This window comes from Ammospiza nelsoni, chromosome 10 (assembly GCF_027579445.1).
Source record: "Ammospiza nelsoni isolate bAmmNel1 chromosome 10, bAmmNel1.pri, whole genome shotgun sequence".
In the NCBI taxonomy this organism is placed as follows: Eukaryota; Metazoa; Chordata; class Aves; order Passeriformes; family Passerellidae; genus Ammospiza; species Ammospiza nelsoni.
The window spans coordinates 11,110,665-11,129,419 of record NC_080642.1 but is presented as its reverse complement, the minus strand read 5'-3'; the positions used below and the strand labels follow the sequence as shown (position 1 = coordinate 11,129,419).

General features: G+C 46.1%; 1 protein-coding gene across 1 annotated transcript; it reads left to right on the top strand.

Moving 5' to 3' along the window:
- The first annotated feature begins 494 nt into the window (after positions 1-494).
- Positions 495-6,886, top strand: GMNC (geminin coiled-coil domain containing). Its single transcript, XM_059479491.1, has 6 exons — positions 495-722; positions 2,220-2,293; positions 2,749-3,188; positions 3,282-3,367; positions 4,750-4,866; positions 6,242-6,886. Exons 1-6 carry the CDS (start codon positions 495-497, stop codon positions 6,884-6,886), a joined length of 1,590 nt encoding a protein of 529 aa, XP_059335474.1.
- Positions 6,887-18,755: the final 11,869 nt, after the last annotated feature.

Genomic DNA, 18,755 nt, shown 5'->3' with positions numbered 1-18,755 from the left:
GTGTTCCAGTTTATGGCCATTGTTCCTCGTCCTGTCACTGGGCACCACCGAAATGAGTCTGGCACCTGCCTCTTGACCCCCACCTCTGAGTAGTTATTTGCATTAATGAGATCCCCTAAGGAGAGGCCCCGTTCCCTCAGTCTCTCCTCATAACAGAGCTGTTCCAACCCCCAGTTATCCCCTGGATGTGCTGTTCATTCTCCTCTCCCTACTGCTGCTCCGACAGACAGCTGCGAGGTGGCCCGGGCCACATGTGGGGCACGCTGGGCACCGGGAATGGGGCAGCCTGGCACCCGCAGTGGGGCAGCCGGGCCCCGGGAGCAGGGCACGCTGGGCACCGGGAGCGGGGCACTCTGGGCTCCGGGAGTGGTGCACACTGGGCACCGGCAGTGGGTCACTCCCGGCCCCTCAGGGCAGTCCGCGGCTCCCCCCGCCGCCATGCCCGCACGGCGGGGGCGGCGCGGGCTGATGACGCCGTCTTGGGCAGCGCGAACATGGCCGCGGTGCGGGCGTTGCGGGGCCCGGAGGCGCTGGCGGGACCCGGCGGGACCCACGGGGCGTTCGCCTCTCGCACGGGGCTGCTGCGGGCGCTGAGGGCTCCTCCAGCCTGCCCGCCCCGGGACGTCTCCTCTCCCGGCTTTACCCGCCTCAGCCGGGCCGTTACCCAGCGCCCTGCCGCCCGCTTGGCCCCAGAGCAGCGGTGCTTGTCCGGGGTGTGCCCGGTGTGAAGGAGCCGCCGGTGCCACCGCGCCCTGCGGCGCCTCAGCAGCGGCCAGAGGGGCCAGAGCCGGCCGGGGAGCTGCGCTGGGCCCTGGCAGGTGTTGGGCGTGTGTCACCCCGCTGCAGTTCCTTAGTAGCCAACAGAGCACCCAGACGTGCAGGAGGGGTTGGCATTGAAGGGAGCGGGTTATCACAGCAGTTATCAAATGCTGGGCTGCGGGTTAAGAAACCTAAAGTGTGACCCCAAGCACTGTAGGCTGAGTGAGTGAGTGTGAAGCCTTCTTAAAATGCTTCTGTTGAAAAAAAGCATAAGGCAGGAGATGGCAGGGGTTTAATTTGGTATAACTGCCAGTTTATCTTGGGCACCAACCTAGGAAAATAGCCAGTAATAAAAGAATGGAAAGCAAATGGCCCTCTTGGTTTGTCCCTCAGGTATGGTCCCTGAGGCTTGCTGGTGGGGGAACAGCACTGAGCATCCTGCAGGGAGAAATGAAAGACCATCCCCTATGCCAGCACGGCCTGCCCTCGGCCCAGCTTCATCCTGGCTGGCTGCAGACAGGTTGGGACAGCACCTGGAACAGCCCTCGCCATGGCAGGGGCAGGATTCTGGCAGAAAAACTGCTTCATTCCCGCCATCCCCTATGCTATTCAAAGGCAGACCCTCAGTGAAGGTTTTTTGTTTGATTTTTTTTTTTTTTTTTTGTTCCCCTCTGGAAAAATCTCAAATTTATCCATGGATTTTGATTGCTATGTAAATCTGATATGAATCAAAAGTGACTATATGGAGACAATCTCTGCTTTTCCTTGACACACCTGTCCATGGCTTTTGCAACATTATGGTAGTCAATGCTTTATGATAATAAATATTTTACCACTGCCACATTTATATCCTAAGATCTTCTGGAAGTCTGGGTCTTTATAGAAAACATTCTCGATATAGTGAGGCATTTGCAGGATCTTGTCCTTGCAGACTCTGTTGTTCTGAAACCTGCACTTTGCTTCCAAGAACTGTCCACAGAAGTGCTCTGAATCATATTTGCTTCTACACACCTCTGTAAGCTGGGCAAAACCCACTCTGTCAGCCAGGCAGGTTGGACAGACTTGTTTCTTCCTGCTGGATTTTACAACTGCAAACAAGTCTTCAAAACAAAACAAAACAAAAAACTCACCAGCAGCCTTATTCTGAACATGTGGGATGCTTCCCGGGATGCCTGTTCATTTCCTGGAGTGAAACTCAGACATACCAGTTCACTGCTGCCCTGAAGTGTGTGGAAGCTTTTTTTTTCCTTCTCCCTCCTTTCTTTTCCCTCCTTCCTTGTGTTGATTTGTGGGACCAGAATGACTTTGATTTCAGCAAGTTTGCTGTTTATTCACGTCACAAGTTTGACAGCTTTACACCAAATCAGATTGCTGGGTTTCAGGAGAGCTCTGAGGCGTCACTGGGAGCTCCTTTAGATTAAACTCGCCTCCCCGGTCTCCCCCCTCTCCCCCTCCTTCAGAGCCATTTAAACCTCTCTGGGGCTTTAACAGAAACGTGCTCCCAAGACCTGCATTTCATTCTGCCACTAATATGGTAAGTGCTCTTTGCATTTCTCTCGACCTCGAGGCAGAGGAGGAGAAGCTGGTCTCTCCCTTGGGGGAGTGCAATAGATTTTGTGCCCTCTTAAGATGGGAAAGGAAGAGGGCTCTTCTCTACCTGCCAGTGCAGTCTCTGCTGCTGTGCCTTCCCATGGGTGGGCAGGCTCCCTGACTGAGACTCCAAGTTCTGCCGTTGCCTTCCTTGCAGAGATTTAGAGTTGCTGCAGATGAGGCTTATTTGGAGGGGACAACCCCAGGCTTTGCGGTCTGGGACTCCTGCAGGACTGCAGGGGCAGAAGAGAGTGCGAGCAGCCAGGAGGTGACTCTGCTGGCTCTGTGCTGCTGCTTAGAGCTGAGTCGAACACCCTTGGTGGCAGGAACAAGGACAGCATTGGAACCCCCTTCACCCTAAACGCCCTCAGGACCGTAGCACTTCCCCAGGGTTTGCAGGAAGCCGAGCCGCCTCCCCGGCACAGCGGTGCTCGGAGCCCGGGGCTGCGGGGGCTGGCGGGGCGGCACTGCCCGCGCTCGGCGCACGGAGCGGTGCCACCGGGAAACGGGGAGCGGGCACCGGGTCAGGGCTGGCCGCTGCCCCGGGACAGCACCTGAGCACAGCCCGGCCGGACGGCAGTGGGGAGAGCGCTGCCCCGCCGGGGCGCTTCTGGCGGGGCCGGGCCGGCACCGGTTCCCCTCGGGACCCCCGGCCCCGCCGAGCGCCCCATCGCCTCGGCCCTTCCCTCCGCAGAGCGCCGGCCGGCCGTGCCCGCAGCCGGACTTCGCCGGGGGCTCGGGCTGCGCTTGGCCCTGGTCCGCCCCCGCCGGGGTTTCCAAGGAGACCTGGGCCGCCGTCTGCGCCGCGGAGCCGCCGCACGGCCAGGGCCGGCCGCAGGGTGAGTGAGTGCTCAGCCGCCGCCGGAGCGCCGCGGGCCCCGGCCGCGCTGGGAGCCCCACGGGGCCGGGATAACCCTGGCTCTCATCCGCAGGCCAGGTCTGCAGCCCGCAGCTCGGTGCCCAGGACGCGGCGTGGCAGGGAGACCAGCTGTCCTCCCAGCTGTACAGAAACAAGCAGGTAAAGGCTCCGCGCCCCCCAGCACGCCCGGGTTCACCCCACGAGGCTCCCGAACTTTGTGTCACGGATTGCACCTTCTGGGTTGGCTTATGGCATGTCTCCCTGTCACTGGCACGGGTGTCAGAAGCGACACAAAACTGTTGTTCCTTGCTGGACTTTTTTTCTCCCCCATGTTGTCCTGTGAAGTTGGACCAACTCTGGTGGGATTCCCTGTCCATTCCTCCCCTCTTACATCATATTGCAGCTGCAGTCTTGGCACTAAAGAAAACCAGGGGCATGAACAGGGGGGCCTCAGGCTGTGATGATGCTGTTGGCTAAAAGTACGTAGAGTGTGTCCTCCTGATTCCACCAGGTTTAACTTCATGGGAAATGATTGTAGCAGAATTGCCTAATTACATGGAAGATCAACCGTTTTGTTTTGACCAACAGGTTTTCCTTGTTACTTTATTTTCTCTTATATTTCATTTTTTTGTAAATCCCAACAAGAGAAACTCCGAACTGTCATCAGTGAAGGTACTCCAGTTTGATGACTATGATCAAGTACTTGGAATGATGTTTTGACATAGTCAAGTCAGTGAAAATTCAGATATTATCTTAAAGGTCCCTGGAATCAAACCATCATTCCAGATGTCACTGTACTTATTTCTTTGATTTTGCCTCAATCATTTAAATCTGTTTTTGACTAAGCCTATGCTTAGAAGATGCCTGTGATCCTTGGCAGCAGGTTCTTTGTCCTTCCAAAGAAGTCTCCAGAGCTATGATCAGGAGCCAAAAATCTATCTGTAAACTCTTAGATTTCCCATGGAAAAGTGTTAGGTGTCTGCCATTCCTGTTCAGCTTTTGAGACCAGGGATTATGTCAACTCTGTACATGTACCAGGGCTGGCACAGTAGGGTCCAGAACTGAAGAGATCACTGAGTGCTACTTTATCATAAAGAATGGAAACTGCATCTTCCTCTGCACTCTACCCCCATAAATTGTTAGCTTGCAACATTTCTTTTTCACCAGGCAGCTCTAAATGGGAAGGAGGGGTGCAAAGGGATGTTTGCTGTGGCTCAAGAGGAGATCCTGAAGCTGCTGTCATGCCCGTGACCATTTCTGGCTGCTCACAGGGCTACTTGTAATTCATTTCTATTATTATTCTGCGGTTGCAGGTTTTTTCAGAGTAATCTTTTCAAACACTCACTTAAAGATTAAAGGAAGTCAAAAGTGAAAACTGAACAGTCATGCCACTTAGATTTATAGAGACAAGAGGCTGGAGGGGGTGGGTTGAGCTCACAAAGCAAACACCCAAATCATCAAATCCAAGCAGCTTGTACTAGAGGGCAATTGCTATTAAGTTACAGAGTCAACATCTATTCATCAATATCTTTATTCCACAGCTTCAAGATACTTTGCTTCAGAAGGAAGAGGAACTTGCTAGGTTACATGAAGAAAATAATAACCTCCGACAATACCTGAATTCTGCCCTGATTAAGTGTTTAGAAGAAAAAGCCAAGGTATTGTGTTCAAACCTGTCAGACAAATGTGTGCAGGAGGAACAGGTTGATTAGGTACACGCCAGTAAAATGTATGGAAAATCTAAGAGTGCAGACAACCTGCAGTGGAACCCACACTCACATTTAAATTCACAAAGGTGACAGTTTGCTCCAGGAATGATATCCTGTCAGGTTCTGACTGTGGAGACAGTGTAGCACCTGAGATAATTAGGTTTAATTTATTAGCTAGCTATAAGTAAGATAAGATTATATAATCAAGGTAAAATTATTTCCTCTAAATGCTTTTTTTCAGTAAAAAGTTCAAATTTCAATATATATATTTTGAATGTTTCTCTTTTGTCAATTATCCTTTTGATAAAGATTTTTTTTCAGTTTATTGATTAAAAAGTTGTGTGCAGGTTTTTTTAAATGGTGAAATACAAAATTAAACATTTCAGGTTGGATGAAACATTCTGTTAAACTAAGTATGAAGGGTTGTTTTTTTAACATTTGGATTCTTTGTCTCTCACCTAAACAAAAATAAAGAAAATATTTTATTCTTGTCAGCTTAAAGACATCTTTTGCTATTCCAACCTTGCCCATGAAACTGAACTGTTGATTATTTGCTCAACTCTGTGGATTGAGCATGAGGTAAAAAAGACTGTAGGACTATGTAGGACACGGGAGACTTTTCTTTTCCATCCTGTTGATGAGTTGATAGCATGATGTCCTCCTTCCCATGGCCAGACCTGGCTCCTGGCAGTAGAAAAGGTCTCCTTCACTGGGCACAGCAGGGAGACATGGCCACCCCCTGTGTCCTGTGGAGAAGGGTCCGGTGTGGAGCAGTGAATTCATGACATGCTGGGGAGCTTCCTTGTTTATTCTTGCCTTCATCTGACCATAGCTGGATGCCTGAAGGGCCCTTGTCCTTGGGATAATGACAGCTGAGGTGAATTGATGAGTGCAGTGCCACTCAGGCTGCTGCTCTGAGCGCTGCCTTGTCAGGATCACCCTGTTCCAGTAGGAGTTACCTTTACATGCTCCCTCTTTGTCAGGCTGCCACTGTGCCCCCCATGCCCTGCTCACCTGCAGAGTGCTGCTGGCACAGAGACACGTGGCAGCTCAGGGCTGGGAATGCCATCAAAGCACAGGTCTTATTGACATGGTCACACTCTTCTCGTTCAGAAACAGGGTTTTGCAGACACTGTAAAGATACAAAATAGTTGGTCATACCCATATGTTTAAGCAGAGAGTAAAAAAAGTCTCTGTAAGGACAGTGGTAATCAAGTAGTAACCATCTTGTGCATCTGAAGCCAGAAGCATGTTGCCTTCAGGTATCTAGAAATTAAAATTTTAATCTTCTGTCTCAACCTTGTTGTTCTGTTTTTTTTAATAGAAACTACTGTCTGACCATGGGCAAAAAACCTGTGCTATCCTCAAAAGTACCAAGAGGAGATTAAAAGAGGACCACTTCTTTGTTCCTCAAGAAACTCCTCATGCTTCCAAAGCTAGAAGGAACCTCTCCAATGAATTCACTGCCTGCGAGGAGCAAGCCAGCCCTGCTGTGGACAGCTGGGTCTTGCAGACCTTAGGATTAAAAGATGTGAACACCATCGATGAAGCTTCAGCTAACTACAGTGCCCTGTCCCCAGACCTTGGGAAAGACACGTACTGCCTGAGCCCTGGGGGAGCAGCAGACTGTGAGCACAGGGAAGGAGCAGCAGCAGTGTTCAGCTGCAGCCATGAGCCCCCAGGCAGCAGCAGCACCCATCCATGCAGCCAGGATTCTCCCTTCCTTCCTCAGTTTTCTTCAGCACCATGCATCTCCTCACCAGTGCCGAGTGTTTCCTCCCTCCCAGCCTATGGGTTGCCTTATTGGACTGGTGGTTTGTCACCCAACAGAACAGAAGTGGCCTTCACCACGTGCCTGAGTCCCCACCGCAATGTGAGGACGCACAGCTTCCACCAGGGACAGGCCTTCGTGCGCAGGGACGACGATGGCGGCTGGAGGTTCACCTGGGTGCCCAAGCAGTCTGAATGATGCACTTGACCAAGAGCCAGCCATAGAGGATAGAGGAGTCACACCTCACCTTGTGCATCAGACAGAAAAAGGGACCCCTTTTGGGCTGCTTTAAATGCTACCCTGTCACTAACCCACTCCTCATTCCCTCACAGATTTTCACAGATCTGACTCCAGATTGCACTTGAACAGTTTTTTGCCCCAGATGTTCAAACTGGATTCCTTTCTCTTGTGCCTGTATTCAGATACCTGCTTTTGCTTCTTTCCTGGGGGTTTGTCATCAGCTCCTCCTTGTTACTGGTAGTTTACAGGCTGGAGGGCTTTCACTTTTGATGATCACTTTCACATGCACCAAACAGGAAAGCACTTTAGGAATACACCTCTCTCCCTTTGGAAATAGCACCTATCTCACAGATACCCACAGATAACAAAGGAGGCATAGGTTGGAGGCTGAGGATCAGCAGTTTCTAAATGATTTATATCTCTCTTGAGACAGATAGCCTTGGATTTAACAGGCACCCATGGCTGCCTTAGGTGCAGCACAAGGCTGACCTACCTGCAGTTCCATGGTGCTGTCACATTCTTTGATGATGCCTCAAAATAAAAACAGGATTTACTTCTAATGCCTAGAGGCCACTTAATTACAAGTGATTCAGCAAGGTCAGGGGATCTTCCTAAGGTGTAATTAAGAGACTGATGTGTTTACTAATATGTTTTAAAGGTATTTTGTCTCTCAATAAAGGGAGTTTACTTGTGGGGAGGCAGTATCACTTAGTGGCTGGAGTGGGTCTTTGGGAACCCCAGCCTTCAATGCCAGCTCCTGCCTCTCTGTGTCTGCCAGACTGGGATGGGCTGAGGGTAAGACCAGCATTACTTTGAGAATGCTTTAAAATTCTCTAAGTGAAGGTGCTTTAGCATTGCACAGGACTTAACTGCCACTAGTGCTACTAAATGATATGAATATTTGATGATACGGAGTCAATGGCATGAAGGAAGTTCACCAGTAACATTTTCTGTTACCTTTGTTTTCAGTTCTACAGCAGTTTGATGCCTAAGTATCCAAAATAGATTGACTTGGTTATTCTTGCTTTCAGAATGGGGCCACTGACATTGAGGAAGGACTTAAGTAAAAATAGCCAAAACAGAGGGTTGTTTTTTTCAGTGGCTTATTTTCATATAGAAAACAGGATATTCCTCTATTTTTAGAGGATAAAAATATCTTCTAATAACCTGTTGTGCCTTAGAATTGCAATATTTGAGACACTCCATCAGGAGCAGTAATGATTTCCCAAAGTACTTCTAAATAAACAAACTATATTTCTGGGTAGTTACTTTAAACTAACTGTGGCAGACTTCCAGAACAGGCAATATGGAACCATTGATTGTAGGCATTATTTCACTGGATTAAAAAGCCAACCAAACTCAAAAAACACCACAGACCCACACAACAACCACTGCAGAAGAAAATCACAACAAAAACTCACTAAAACCCAAAAAACCCAAACCAAAAAATGTTCATTGAATAAATACAAGTATTTGTTTGAAGAGCTTGCTGTATTCCATAAAATTGTGGTAAATTGATGAAGACAAGGCCACTGTTTCTGTAGCACCTTTCTGCTTTTCAGTGAAAGCTGAAGAAAAATCCTGTCCTAAAAACAACTCATTTTTTTCTCAATGTATTTTCTATTATTCTCCCCTCACCCCACTATGTAAGAGAGCATTGAAGAAAATGCTCCTATCACTGGAGTTTTTGTTGATGCATGTGGTAGTGTAGAAAATGCCTGAACTTAACCTGAGTATGTGATGGGAACCCCTGGTAAGGTGATGTGGAGGATGCACAGCAAACTGGGAGTAAGGCAGTGTGGCCAGAGGACTACACCCAACACAGCTGTAGATGCCACATCTCTCACAGCAGCTGTAAAGCAGAAGTAGAGAAACATCTGTCTGTGTTTTCTAACACTATAGGATGCTATTATGTGTGAATTTCAATGCTATGGAGTCAGCAGCAGTAAGAAGTGCTTTTGTGCTACCAAAAATCTTAAATCAGGGCTTTTTTCTCTGAAGAGAGAGAAAAGCTTTCCATTTTCCTGACATTTGCTTTCCACAATTTTATATCACTGCATGTGAGAACTTCTCCTGCAGAGAGCCAGAACAAAAGTGTCAGATCTTTGGTACAATCCTGAACTAGGGTTTCAGTAGGAACAAACTGATGCTTGAGCCTTTGCCAGCCTTTTGTACAGGGGTGACTGACCCTTTGTCTCATTGCACATAAATTATGAATGTGAGGAAATAATTTACCCGAATGAATCCTCTCCTTTTCCAGTGGGTTCCTGAATTTTACTCTATATGAAGGATCTGAGTCCTGTTGGAGAGATTTTTTTCTGAGCCTCACTTCACTGGAGTTCATTTGGGTAGAGGATCCCATGGTGCTGCTCCTGTCAGCTGATGGATGCTCCTGATCTGCACATGCAGACTTAAAATTCTGGTGTGGGCAGCTGCTTGAGCAAAGTTCTCTGTGGCAATGATACTGCTGGGCACTGGAGCACAGGGAGCACACTGGAAAGGAAACAGAAAAATCCCCAAAGCATTTTAACAAGTAAGAGTGATTTGTTTTACCCTGACACCACCATTTGAAGCAATATTTCCTGAGTTACATGAAGAGTAGAAACAGGGTTTGTTTAACACCAACCCACAGCAAGCAGATCAGTGCAGTGAGCAAACCATTCCTTTAGATAAATATTGCCCCTATTGCCAAAAGAAAGCCATTGCTCAGCCTACCTCACCCTAAACTGCCTGGTTCCTCTGAAAATCCTGCCTTCCTACAGGTGTAATAGGTGTGAAAAATAAGTAAGAGGCTGAAGACATCTCATGGCAGATTACTGTCACATGGTGGGATGTGAGGACAGTTACTGCCTGAGCTGGTGCTGGTTTGATGATATGATGATTACCCTGCTGTGTCCCCATGATTTCCTTGGGCCTGGAAGCACTGAGGCTGCATTAGCATGGTGCAGTTCTTTGGCCTGCAGAGATGTGGGGGAAAAGCTCTTGTTGGTACAAAGCCTAGATGGGGCTTTGAAATGGCTGTTCAGTCTTGTTTTGTACTCCATCCTCCCTGTTTGTCCTTTTGTATCCATTCCCAGTGGGGGAAAGAGGTTCAAAGCCACCCTGCTGCCCATGGAAAGCAAAAAGCGGAAACAAAATCCAGTTATTCACACTGCCATCACAACGAGGTAGCCAGGAGATAGCAGAGACAAGTTTCAGCTTGGTACTGTATTTCTAATTTCAAAAAAACAGACAGCTGGAAACCAGAGCCAGAAGGCAAGAGTTCTGGGTTCTGATGCTGCCTCTGATGTCACAGTTGGTTTTTGTGCTTTGGATTCTACGGAATTCACCACTGGACCAGTTTATAGCTCTTTAACAAGAAAACACAACTCTTGCTGCTGCAAACTCCAAGAAGTTCCCTCTTGCCAAGGATCAGTACCAGGCCCATAAAACTCTAGGATGGGGAGCTATGACTTGAATGGCCATAGGGCTCTGGGTGATTCTTTGAGCAGCAGTGAACTCCCTTGTCTGTAAATACTCATCTCGTATTAACATAATTAGTTTTATTTTTTTATTTGAAGTTTGCTTTATTATGTGAATGTAATGTGCAGCTGCATAGTTTAAAATAATCTATGTTTCTAGAAAGGTATACTAACAGAAATGAAGTTAATTTAACACTTAATATGGTGATGCTCCTGATTTTTGTGATTTAAAATGGCCATGACGATATGTAAATGTCAATTTTACCACTGTCACTAAGTTATGTCTAATAAAACTTAACATCCAAATGATGCAATTCCTTCTGCCCACTTTAGCACCCATTAAACCATGCAGCTGTTGTTCACACAGCACAGCATCCACCTGGCACCTACATATCTCCCTGGAGCACTGAAAGGCACCTTTATTTCCTGCACTCACAAGTGTCCACACAAGGACATGCCATGTTTTATGGTACCACATCCAGCTGTATTGACACCACAGGTGTGCTCCTTCCAGCCTGGGCTTGCACAGTATTGCAGTGATCCATTATTGCTTTGAGTCAGGAATAGATGCCATGCTACCAAACAACAAGGACAGAGGGAAATATTGTGCTTTTAGTCTGTTGTTTTTGCAGCCTCTGGCGCTCTGTCTTACACTTTCCCAGGCAGCTGAGCATCCTGATCCAGGACAACCTGATTCATTGTAGTACTCTCACTGCTCCTGATTTTGACTCTGAAATGATGAATTGCAAAATGGCACTGAGGTGTCACATAAAGAGACTGGAGGTGAGACAGAAAAACCTGATTAAAAAATTCAAACTTTTACTTAGCTCTACGTGACAACAAAGAAAAGCTGTGTTAGTTTATTAACTTTCCCTTCTGTACATGAGCTGGTTTATTGGTAACCATGCACCAGCTGGGACCAGAGAGATTTTCCATTGGAATGGAGATGGTTTATTGCTTATGAAAAGACACAAAGTGAACCTTCCTTAATCTCTCTTGCCCTCATCTTGAAGCCATACTAAGTCAATGAGATGATTCATAAACACTCTGGCCTGGTGCCAGGTAGCTGATGCCCTGTCATAAAGAGAGAGCAGTCTATAAATAATTTGAGGAATGAGCTGTGATTCACCTAAAATGCCATCTCTCCAGTCATTCTTCTCTTTCATTAGTTGTGCATCACTGAGTTATTTTAAGGCTGAATGCTTAAGCACTGTGCAGCCCAAGGAAATCATTATAATAATAGTTCACAAGGAACAGATTATAAAAATCAGTATGAGTATGAAGAGCTGGGAGGTCTGAGGTCCCCATTTTCCTTAATTTATTTTTTAAAATCTCACTCAAAGAGTGGCTGCAGTACCGGTATGGGTAGCTGAAACTCCCAACAACTGCTGTTACTAGTCAGACCACTCTAAATATTCATTCACCAAACAATGATTGCACGTGTAACATCTTCCATCACTACATTATTCTCCGTTAGTGATCACAGAACACAGGGTCAAGAACTGGGAGCTTTGTAATGCTTTCAGGAACACAAACAACGTAACCAAAGCCAGATTCCACCTGTGCAGAATGGGGACCTGACTGCCCAATAGAGAGTGCAAATGTGCTGTCAGTGTCCCAGATGTGCAGAAAGCAGCAGCCGCACAGCCGAGGCCAGTTACACCCAGAGGTGTGGAGCGATTGCCGGTGCGGGGCCGTGTCCCCAGGCTGGCACATCTGGGAGGTCTCGGTGCCCATCTGGGGGTCCCGGTGCCCGCCGAGGCGCTGCCGGCTCCCGGCACCGCCCGCCCGCAGCCGCCGGCCCTGGCCAAGGTGCTGAAACGGCCGCGCTGCGGGCACGGGCTGCGAGAGCATCAGGGCGGGCAAGGGTCCCCAGCAGGGAGAGCTGAGATATCCCACCCAAACCTGTGCGACAGCTGGGATAGCCCCGTCCCCTTACCAGCAGCTACCAGGGCTCCAAGGACGCTGTCACATGTGATGGCACTTGTAGGAATGACGGGGGTCACACGGTTGGGACGGACAGAGACGAGATCTCTTTGAAGCTAAGTCGTATAACTTGCAGTTTATTACAAAGGGCGTGGGTGCAGGGCCCTGTTGCGAGCTGCCAGCCGCAGCTCGGAGCAGGGCCGAGAGAAGAGAGGCTTAAAGTGTAAGAGAATCAACGGCAAAGGTTTAAGAGCGGAGAGCATGTAGAAAGGAAGGGGTGAAGAAGTGCAGAGGGAAGACAAAGAGACAAAGAAAGAAAAAGGGCGCAAAGAAGAGCACGAGAGTGAGCAAAGAGAGAAGAGAGATAAGAGAGCGTGAAAGAGACTGAAGTTCTCGTTACAATACAATAAATCATCTTTAGTGTTGAATATGCAGATTCTCATTAATTAATCTACTACAGTATGTATATTTTATAACATTTTTACACAACTTATAAGAATTACTACATTACTATATTGTGTTTATGCGTTAAACTTTTTTTAAATTTTATTCTTTGGACCCCATTTGCCAAACTGCAGAGCTTGCTTGCAAGGAAAATTGTTTCTTCTAAGAAAGATTACATTCAACTAGTCACATCATTGTTTTTCAACAACTAAAGTATTTCAATAGTTGCTTTCATTTCAATTTCGCTTATAATTTCTATATTCTCAAAATCTTTTGCTAAGCAATCATATTTAAAAAGCTTTCTTATTTCATCCTCTCTAACAGGCACTGGTTAGAAAAATGAACTTGCTTTGATCTCGAGGCAATCTTTACCTGACAACACAACTGGGGTGAGGAAGCAGGGAGAAATATCACGGTCATGGGGCTACATCCTTGGTATCTAAGTGACACTTTGCAGGTACAAGCAGTGCTGGGCTCCTCTGCCCACATTGTGAGGCAGCAGGGTAATTTCAGAGTATCCTGAGCCTCCATATCACTGCATGCAGAGGCTGTGTCAGCTGGAAAGCTGCCCTGTACCAGTGTTATGAACTGCAGTTTATCCCAGATACAGAATAAAGAGGTTATCTACTGCCTCCCAGTCGGGACAGAAAAACCAAGAAATCCCTGTGACCTTTGAGAAGAGCATCTTTGTAAAGATGCTCCACCCAAGCAAAGATGCTCACCTCCAAAGCATTGCATGTTGTGCATTCTGTTTGATTCTACAGAAACATTTGCTACTACAGATTTAAAATAATCATCACTCTATGTTATAGGATTATTTAGACTATCCAGGTAGGAATATGATCTCCATTATATAGGAAATTATATTACAAATGTTAATCACACTGTAGTAAATTTTGTTCTCCTTCACACCAGACTAGGATTCCAAACAGCCTCCCACATTCTAAAAGGTTTTTCCAAGTTACATTTATAAGCAGCACCTAAAATATACATATATCCTTTCTGTTTTTTCTCTAACATCCACTCCAGAATTACATGAAAGCTGCAAAATTGATTTTCAGTGATCAAGAAACAGAATATAGTAATAACTACCTTTCTGCTGCTCTCCTACTTTTTGCTCATCCAGTCCAATTTGAAATCCAGGAGCTCAAAATTATCTGACAACATCAAAAAGTGATGAAAAAAGGAAAAACTATGCTGATGGAAAGCCTCTAGAGAAACTCTGGTTTTAAGAAAAGTTGACATCTCTTTTGGTTACAAAACCACACAGTTCCAAGACAGAAGCAACTCCTCTTTCTTAGAAATACACATTCTTGTCCAAGTCTAGACAAAGTCTTCACCAACAGCGTAATCCAAGTCAGCTCATTCCCATGTTCTGAATATTGCTGTAAAGCAAAGATCAGCTCAGCAATATTCAAACTCAGCTGTAATTGTTGCACCTGCTTTGAGTTCCATCTCCCTCCCTTGGAGATAGAATCAAACAGAACAAGTAGGGACAACAGGATCCCTTCTTGCTTCAGGAAACAGGGCTAATTTTGCTTACCCATGGGTTTGCTTACCCATGGGAAATACTTAGTGATACTTTTCTGCAAGTGAATGGAGAAACACTGAGTAAATACTGGTAGTATTGTTCAAACCTACCAGCTTCAGTTCCTTTCAGAGCACGATATCAGCCTGGTAATTTTTCTTGCCTTCCTACCTGAACAAATCCACAACACTGCTAGGGGAAAGATGCTGTGTTCCTCCACTACAACAGTTTCATTTCAACAAAAGTGATTTTTCTGAACTTTTACAGTCTATAAGAATTGCAGTAACCCACTGAAATCAGCAAGGCTAAGTCTGACCCCAAGAATAAAATGGAGCTGAGAGAGCTTTAAGTTTCTTCTTAGTAAAAGAACTTTTATAAAAATGAAATATCATTACCTCAATGGCCCTGTGGCCATTCCAGAGGTATATAAACATTTGCTGCCTATCTGTAAGCCATTCAATTATGAAGATCTTGATACTGTGTAAATATTTAACTACAATAGAGGATATAAATCAGAGAAAGTGATTGTTTCATTTCACTGGTGGCAGTAAATCACAGACTATTCAGACTACTGGGCTACACCCAAATAAATGACTGAGCTGTGAATACAGGCAGACATTACCTAAAATTTCCTGTAAAGCAAGTCCTAATTTAATCCAGAATTCATAGAGGGAAGATTAGCAGTACCACAACACTCTGAAAACCTGAAGCACTTCCAGATGTTTTTACTGTATCATCCAAGAAGGGAGAAGTTGCCAACACCCAACCTTTGGACGAGTTCTCCAGAAGATATGACCAGAAACATCTGGGGCTGCAAAAGCAGGTGCTCATGAGTTTGGGCCCCTGGATATTAATGACAGAAGCAGCAGAGAAAAGGAGTAGCCAGTAATCCTGGTCTCAATCAGATAGGATTGAGTATAATTAGAAGCAGCAGCATGATGGAGCACAAGAGACCAGTCAGTCCTTATGCAGGGGCTGATCCAGGTTTCTGTGCTGTAATGAATGTTCTGGAGCTGCCACATGAGAAACAGCCATGCTGTGTGTCACTGCTCCAGAGATGCAACAGTGATGGGGGCTCCCCATCACAGCAGGGACACGAGTTCCATCAATGCACTGCAAATTGAAAGTTAAACTCTTCCAGGACTTGGCTTTTTCTATGAGAATAACAACTGCAAGTGCAGAGACTGGTGCTCAGCTGCAGCAGCCAGAGACTGAGTCTCTGTCACCATTATCCTGTGAAATGCCACTGCAATTCCTTCTCTTTGGCCTTCTGATGCACAAGGTTTGGTGCCAGCCCTGGGCCCACAAGGATGGGTCACACTTCCTCATTTCTAAGAGCCACCAATACAACTGCTTGCTTTGTCAGGACATGTTTATCCTCACATCCTCATTTCTTCCTGTCCCATCCTCTGCCATCTAAACACTTCAGCCAGGGGAACAGTTAGTGTCACCCAAGTGGCTTACAGACACCTTCTGCAGTCTTTAAAGGGACAGCAAGGAGACAAGAGACCAGAAAATTTGAGAAAATAGAGTAGGAATGAGATGCTTCTACTGGGAAAATATGGGATGCTCCTGTTGACAACACATCACTGCCCCAGGGCACCTGACAGGGTCTCTGCTTACCTTTTGCTTTGATCTGGAATGGCCTCTTTATCAGAGAGAAGAGCAAGATTTGCTCATGAAAAGATAAGAAATGGGTTTATTTCTATCAGTTAAGACTTAAGGTTTATCTTCCTGCTTGCAGGACACTTCATCCCATCAGTGCCACCTGGGAGGGGGGCCCAGCTCCACAGACCTATCCCCAAGGGGAGGAAGAGGAGGGTGAGGCAGAGATACAACAACAATCAGAAATTCTGCAAGACAGTGGGACTGCAAAGACAGCAGGTATAAGCCATACACACTTTTCTCAACTTTTCCAAGCTGTATGGCCTCACCTGGGGCTTATGGCAGTGGTTTTTAATCTGAGCAAGAGCAAGAATTCCCTCTGCCTGTCCTCTTTTTCCACTTGGCCCATGGACAGGTACAAGTTCAACGAGTGCCTGCAAGCCCCAGTGCATACAAATGAGCCTTGTACAGCATTATATTTTGGTTTTCTCTACCCCCCCCTTTGGGCTCCCCTGGCTAAAGTCAAAGAAACATTGAAAGCATCCAAGTAAATCAGTCTATTGCATTTTCTCATCAGCTTAAAATGCTCTCCTTGGTGCCAAAAAAATGACAATCCACTGAAGAACCAGGCTTGCAGGATAGTTGTATTGAAGCTATTTCTTTTTGCCTTGCCATCTCAAGAGGCCTGCTGGCAGGGAGCATATCCCCCTGCTCTCCAGTCCAGTGTGCCACACTGAGCACACAAAATTATACCCATGGCTCTGACAGAGGGTGTCCCAGCAGAAACCTGCCCCATGGACACTTGCCTCCCGCCATGGTCATCTTAAAACAAGTCAAATTAAGTACACCATAATAAAACAAAACTACTCAATAGATATAATAATAAATGTCATAAGACAGGAGCCCAGATGTGTTTGTGTGTTATCCACCTTGAGGGACAGGGCTGAATCCATGAACCACCCTGAGCCAAAGAGCTTCGTGGTTGGGTGATCCCCATTATCTTTACAAAAAAAGCAAAGTCTGAACATCAGCTCAGAGAAAGGAATTAATTGCTGAGTTACATGTGAACAGTTTAGAAACACCTGTTTTACAGAAGTCTGAGGAAGTTTTGGAAGGATAGAAGAGATACAAAAAATATAACTCTAAAACTCTGTGATAGCCTTTTTCTGGCTATTGCCTGAGTCCAAGTCAGAGGAGTTAACATGCAATGGAGGCAGCAGTCAAGGCTGGAGTAAAGGGGAGCAATAGTGGCATGTTTTTCTTTCTTATTGATTTAATTTTCAGTGCACTCTGGAATTGGCTGTTCATTTCAGCATGGATGCACTCAGCAGTTTGTGACACACTGTGCTGCTTTGCTCTGCCAGCTGTGCTGTGCCTGCCAACATTTGTTGAGAAATAACAGGAGGTCACACATGGTGTCAAAAAAAAAAAATACCCCTGGCACAGCACATAGAAAAAAGGCATTGTATTAGTGGCAATGAATTCAGGACCCACTGATGGTGGAATTAATGAAATCCATGGCTGGCACTCTCTCTGCATCCCAACGGAGGCTACAAGAAACAAAGAAAATGTACTGGCCACTAGCCCATGGGGTCAGCAAACCAGCCTTGTCCAGGGCAGCTGGAAGCCCATTGCCTTCCTTGGCAGGCCCTGAAGTGGAGAATGGAATTCAAGTGCTTCCCTAGGACCTCTCTTCTCTGACTCTAAGGCAACAGGAAACCAGGAGACAGGCAGGCAAGGAGCTAAGTAATGCTCATGGAGAAAAACAGCACAGAATGGTGAGAGGCACTTGATTATTTTAGTTTAATTTTCTTGGTTTCTTAAGATCTTTTTTATTTAGCTACAAGGGAAGGACATATTTCCCTTTCATTCTTATTTGCCCTGGAGCTGAAACTCATCTCCTGAGCATCAACATTCACTTATTGTTCTTTTCTTTCCTGAAGGGTTTCAAGTCCCTTTCAGGAAACCCTCAGAGGCATTTTGTTGGCCTTTGTCTCCCCATTCTCTTTATGCTACCCAGAGACAACTAAGGATACATACATCTCCACAAAAAGACAATTCCTCACAAAAAAAGCAAGTATTTAGGTAGCTCATGTGCATCCTTGCACATAGGCAGCAGGTGGCTGGACAAGGCCCTGAGCAACCCAATTCCATTTTGAGGTTACCCCTTTGAGCTGAAATGTTGAGCAGAAAACCTCTGTATGTCTCTTTTTACCTTCATATTTTCAATATTTCAGTGACTCTGAATCCACATCTGATCAGCATCTCTTGATGTACTATCTACATGCAAATGAAACTCAGTCAGCACTCACCTGCCTTAGCCTAGCTAACCTTAGCTGGAGCACAATCCACCACTTGCCTTTTTCCCCTATAAAATAGGACTATGGATTCTTGCTTTTATTTTCACATTCTCTACCTTTGTCCAAATGCATTTGGGAGCAGAATCCAAAAATTGCAGCTATTCCCCAGGCATCTCAAAGCACAAAGTGTTTTGTTGATGTTTCTGCATTAACCCCAGCTGGGTGTTCTTTCCCTTTTGAAAGGATAATTTAACTCCTACTGCTGTTCAAAAATATAGTTGGGTGCACCAAGTCACGCACATGCAATGTCAAATCTTGAAGAACCACGCACTGATCAAAAAGACACAAGTAATTCCTTTCTCCTAGGGCATTTTAATGCAACTCTTTCATGTTTAATGTTTAATGTGAGTGGAATAAGTTTGTCTCTTGCTATCCCCCATTAACACAGATCAGAGGCACCAGATGCTTACATCCAACTTAATTCTTTCCAACTAGTCACTCAACCAGTAGGTTCAACATGGGGGAAAGACTGAACAATTGGAAGCCTCTCCTCTCAGATAGTT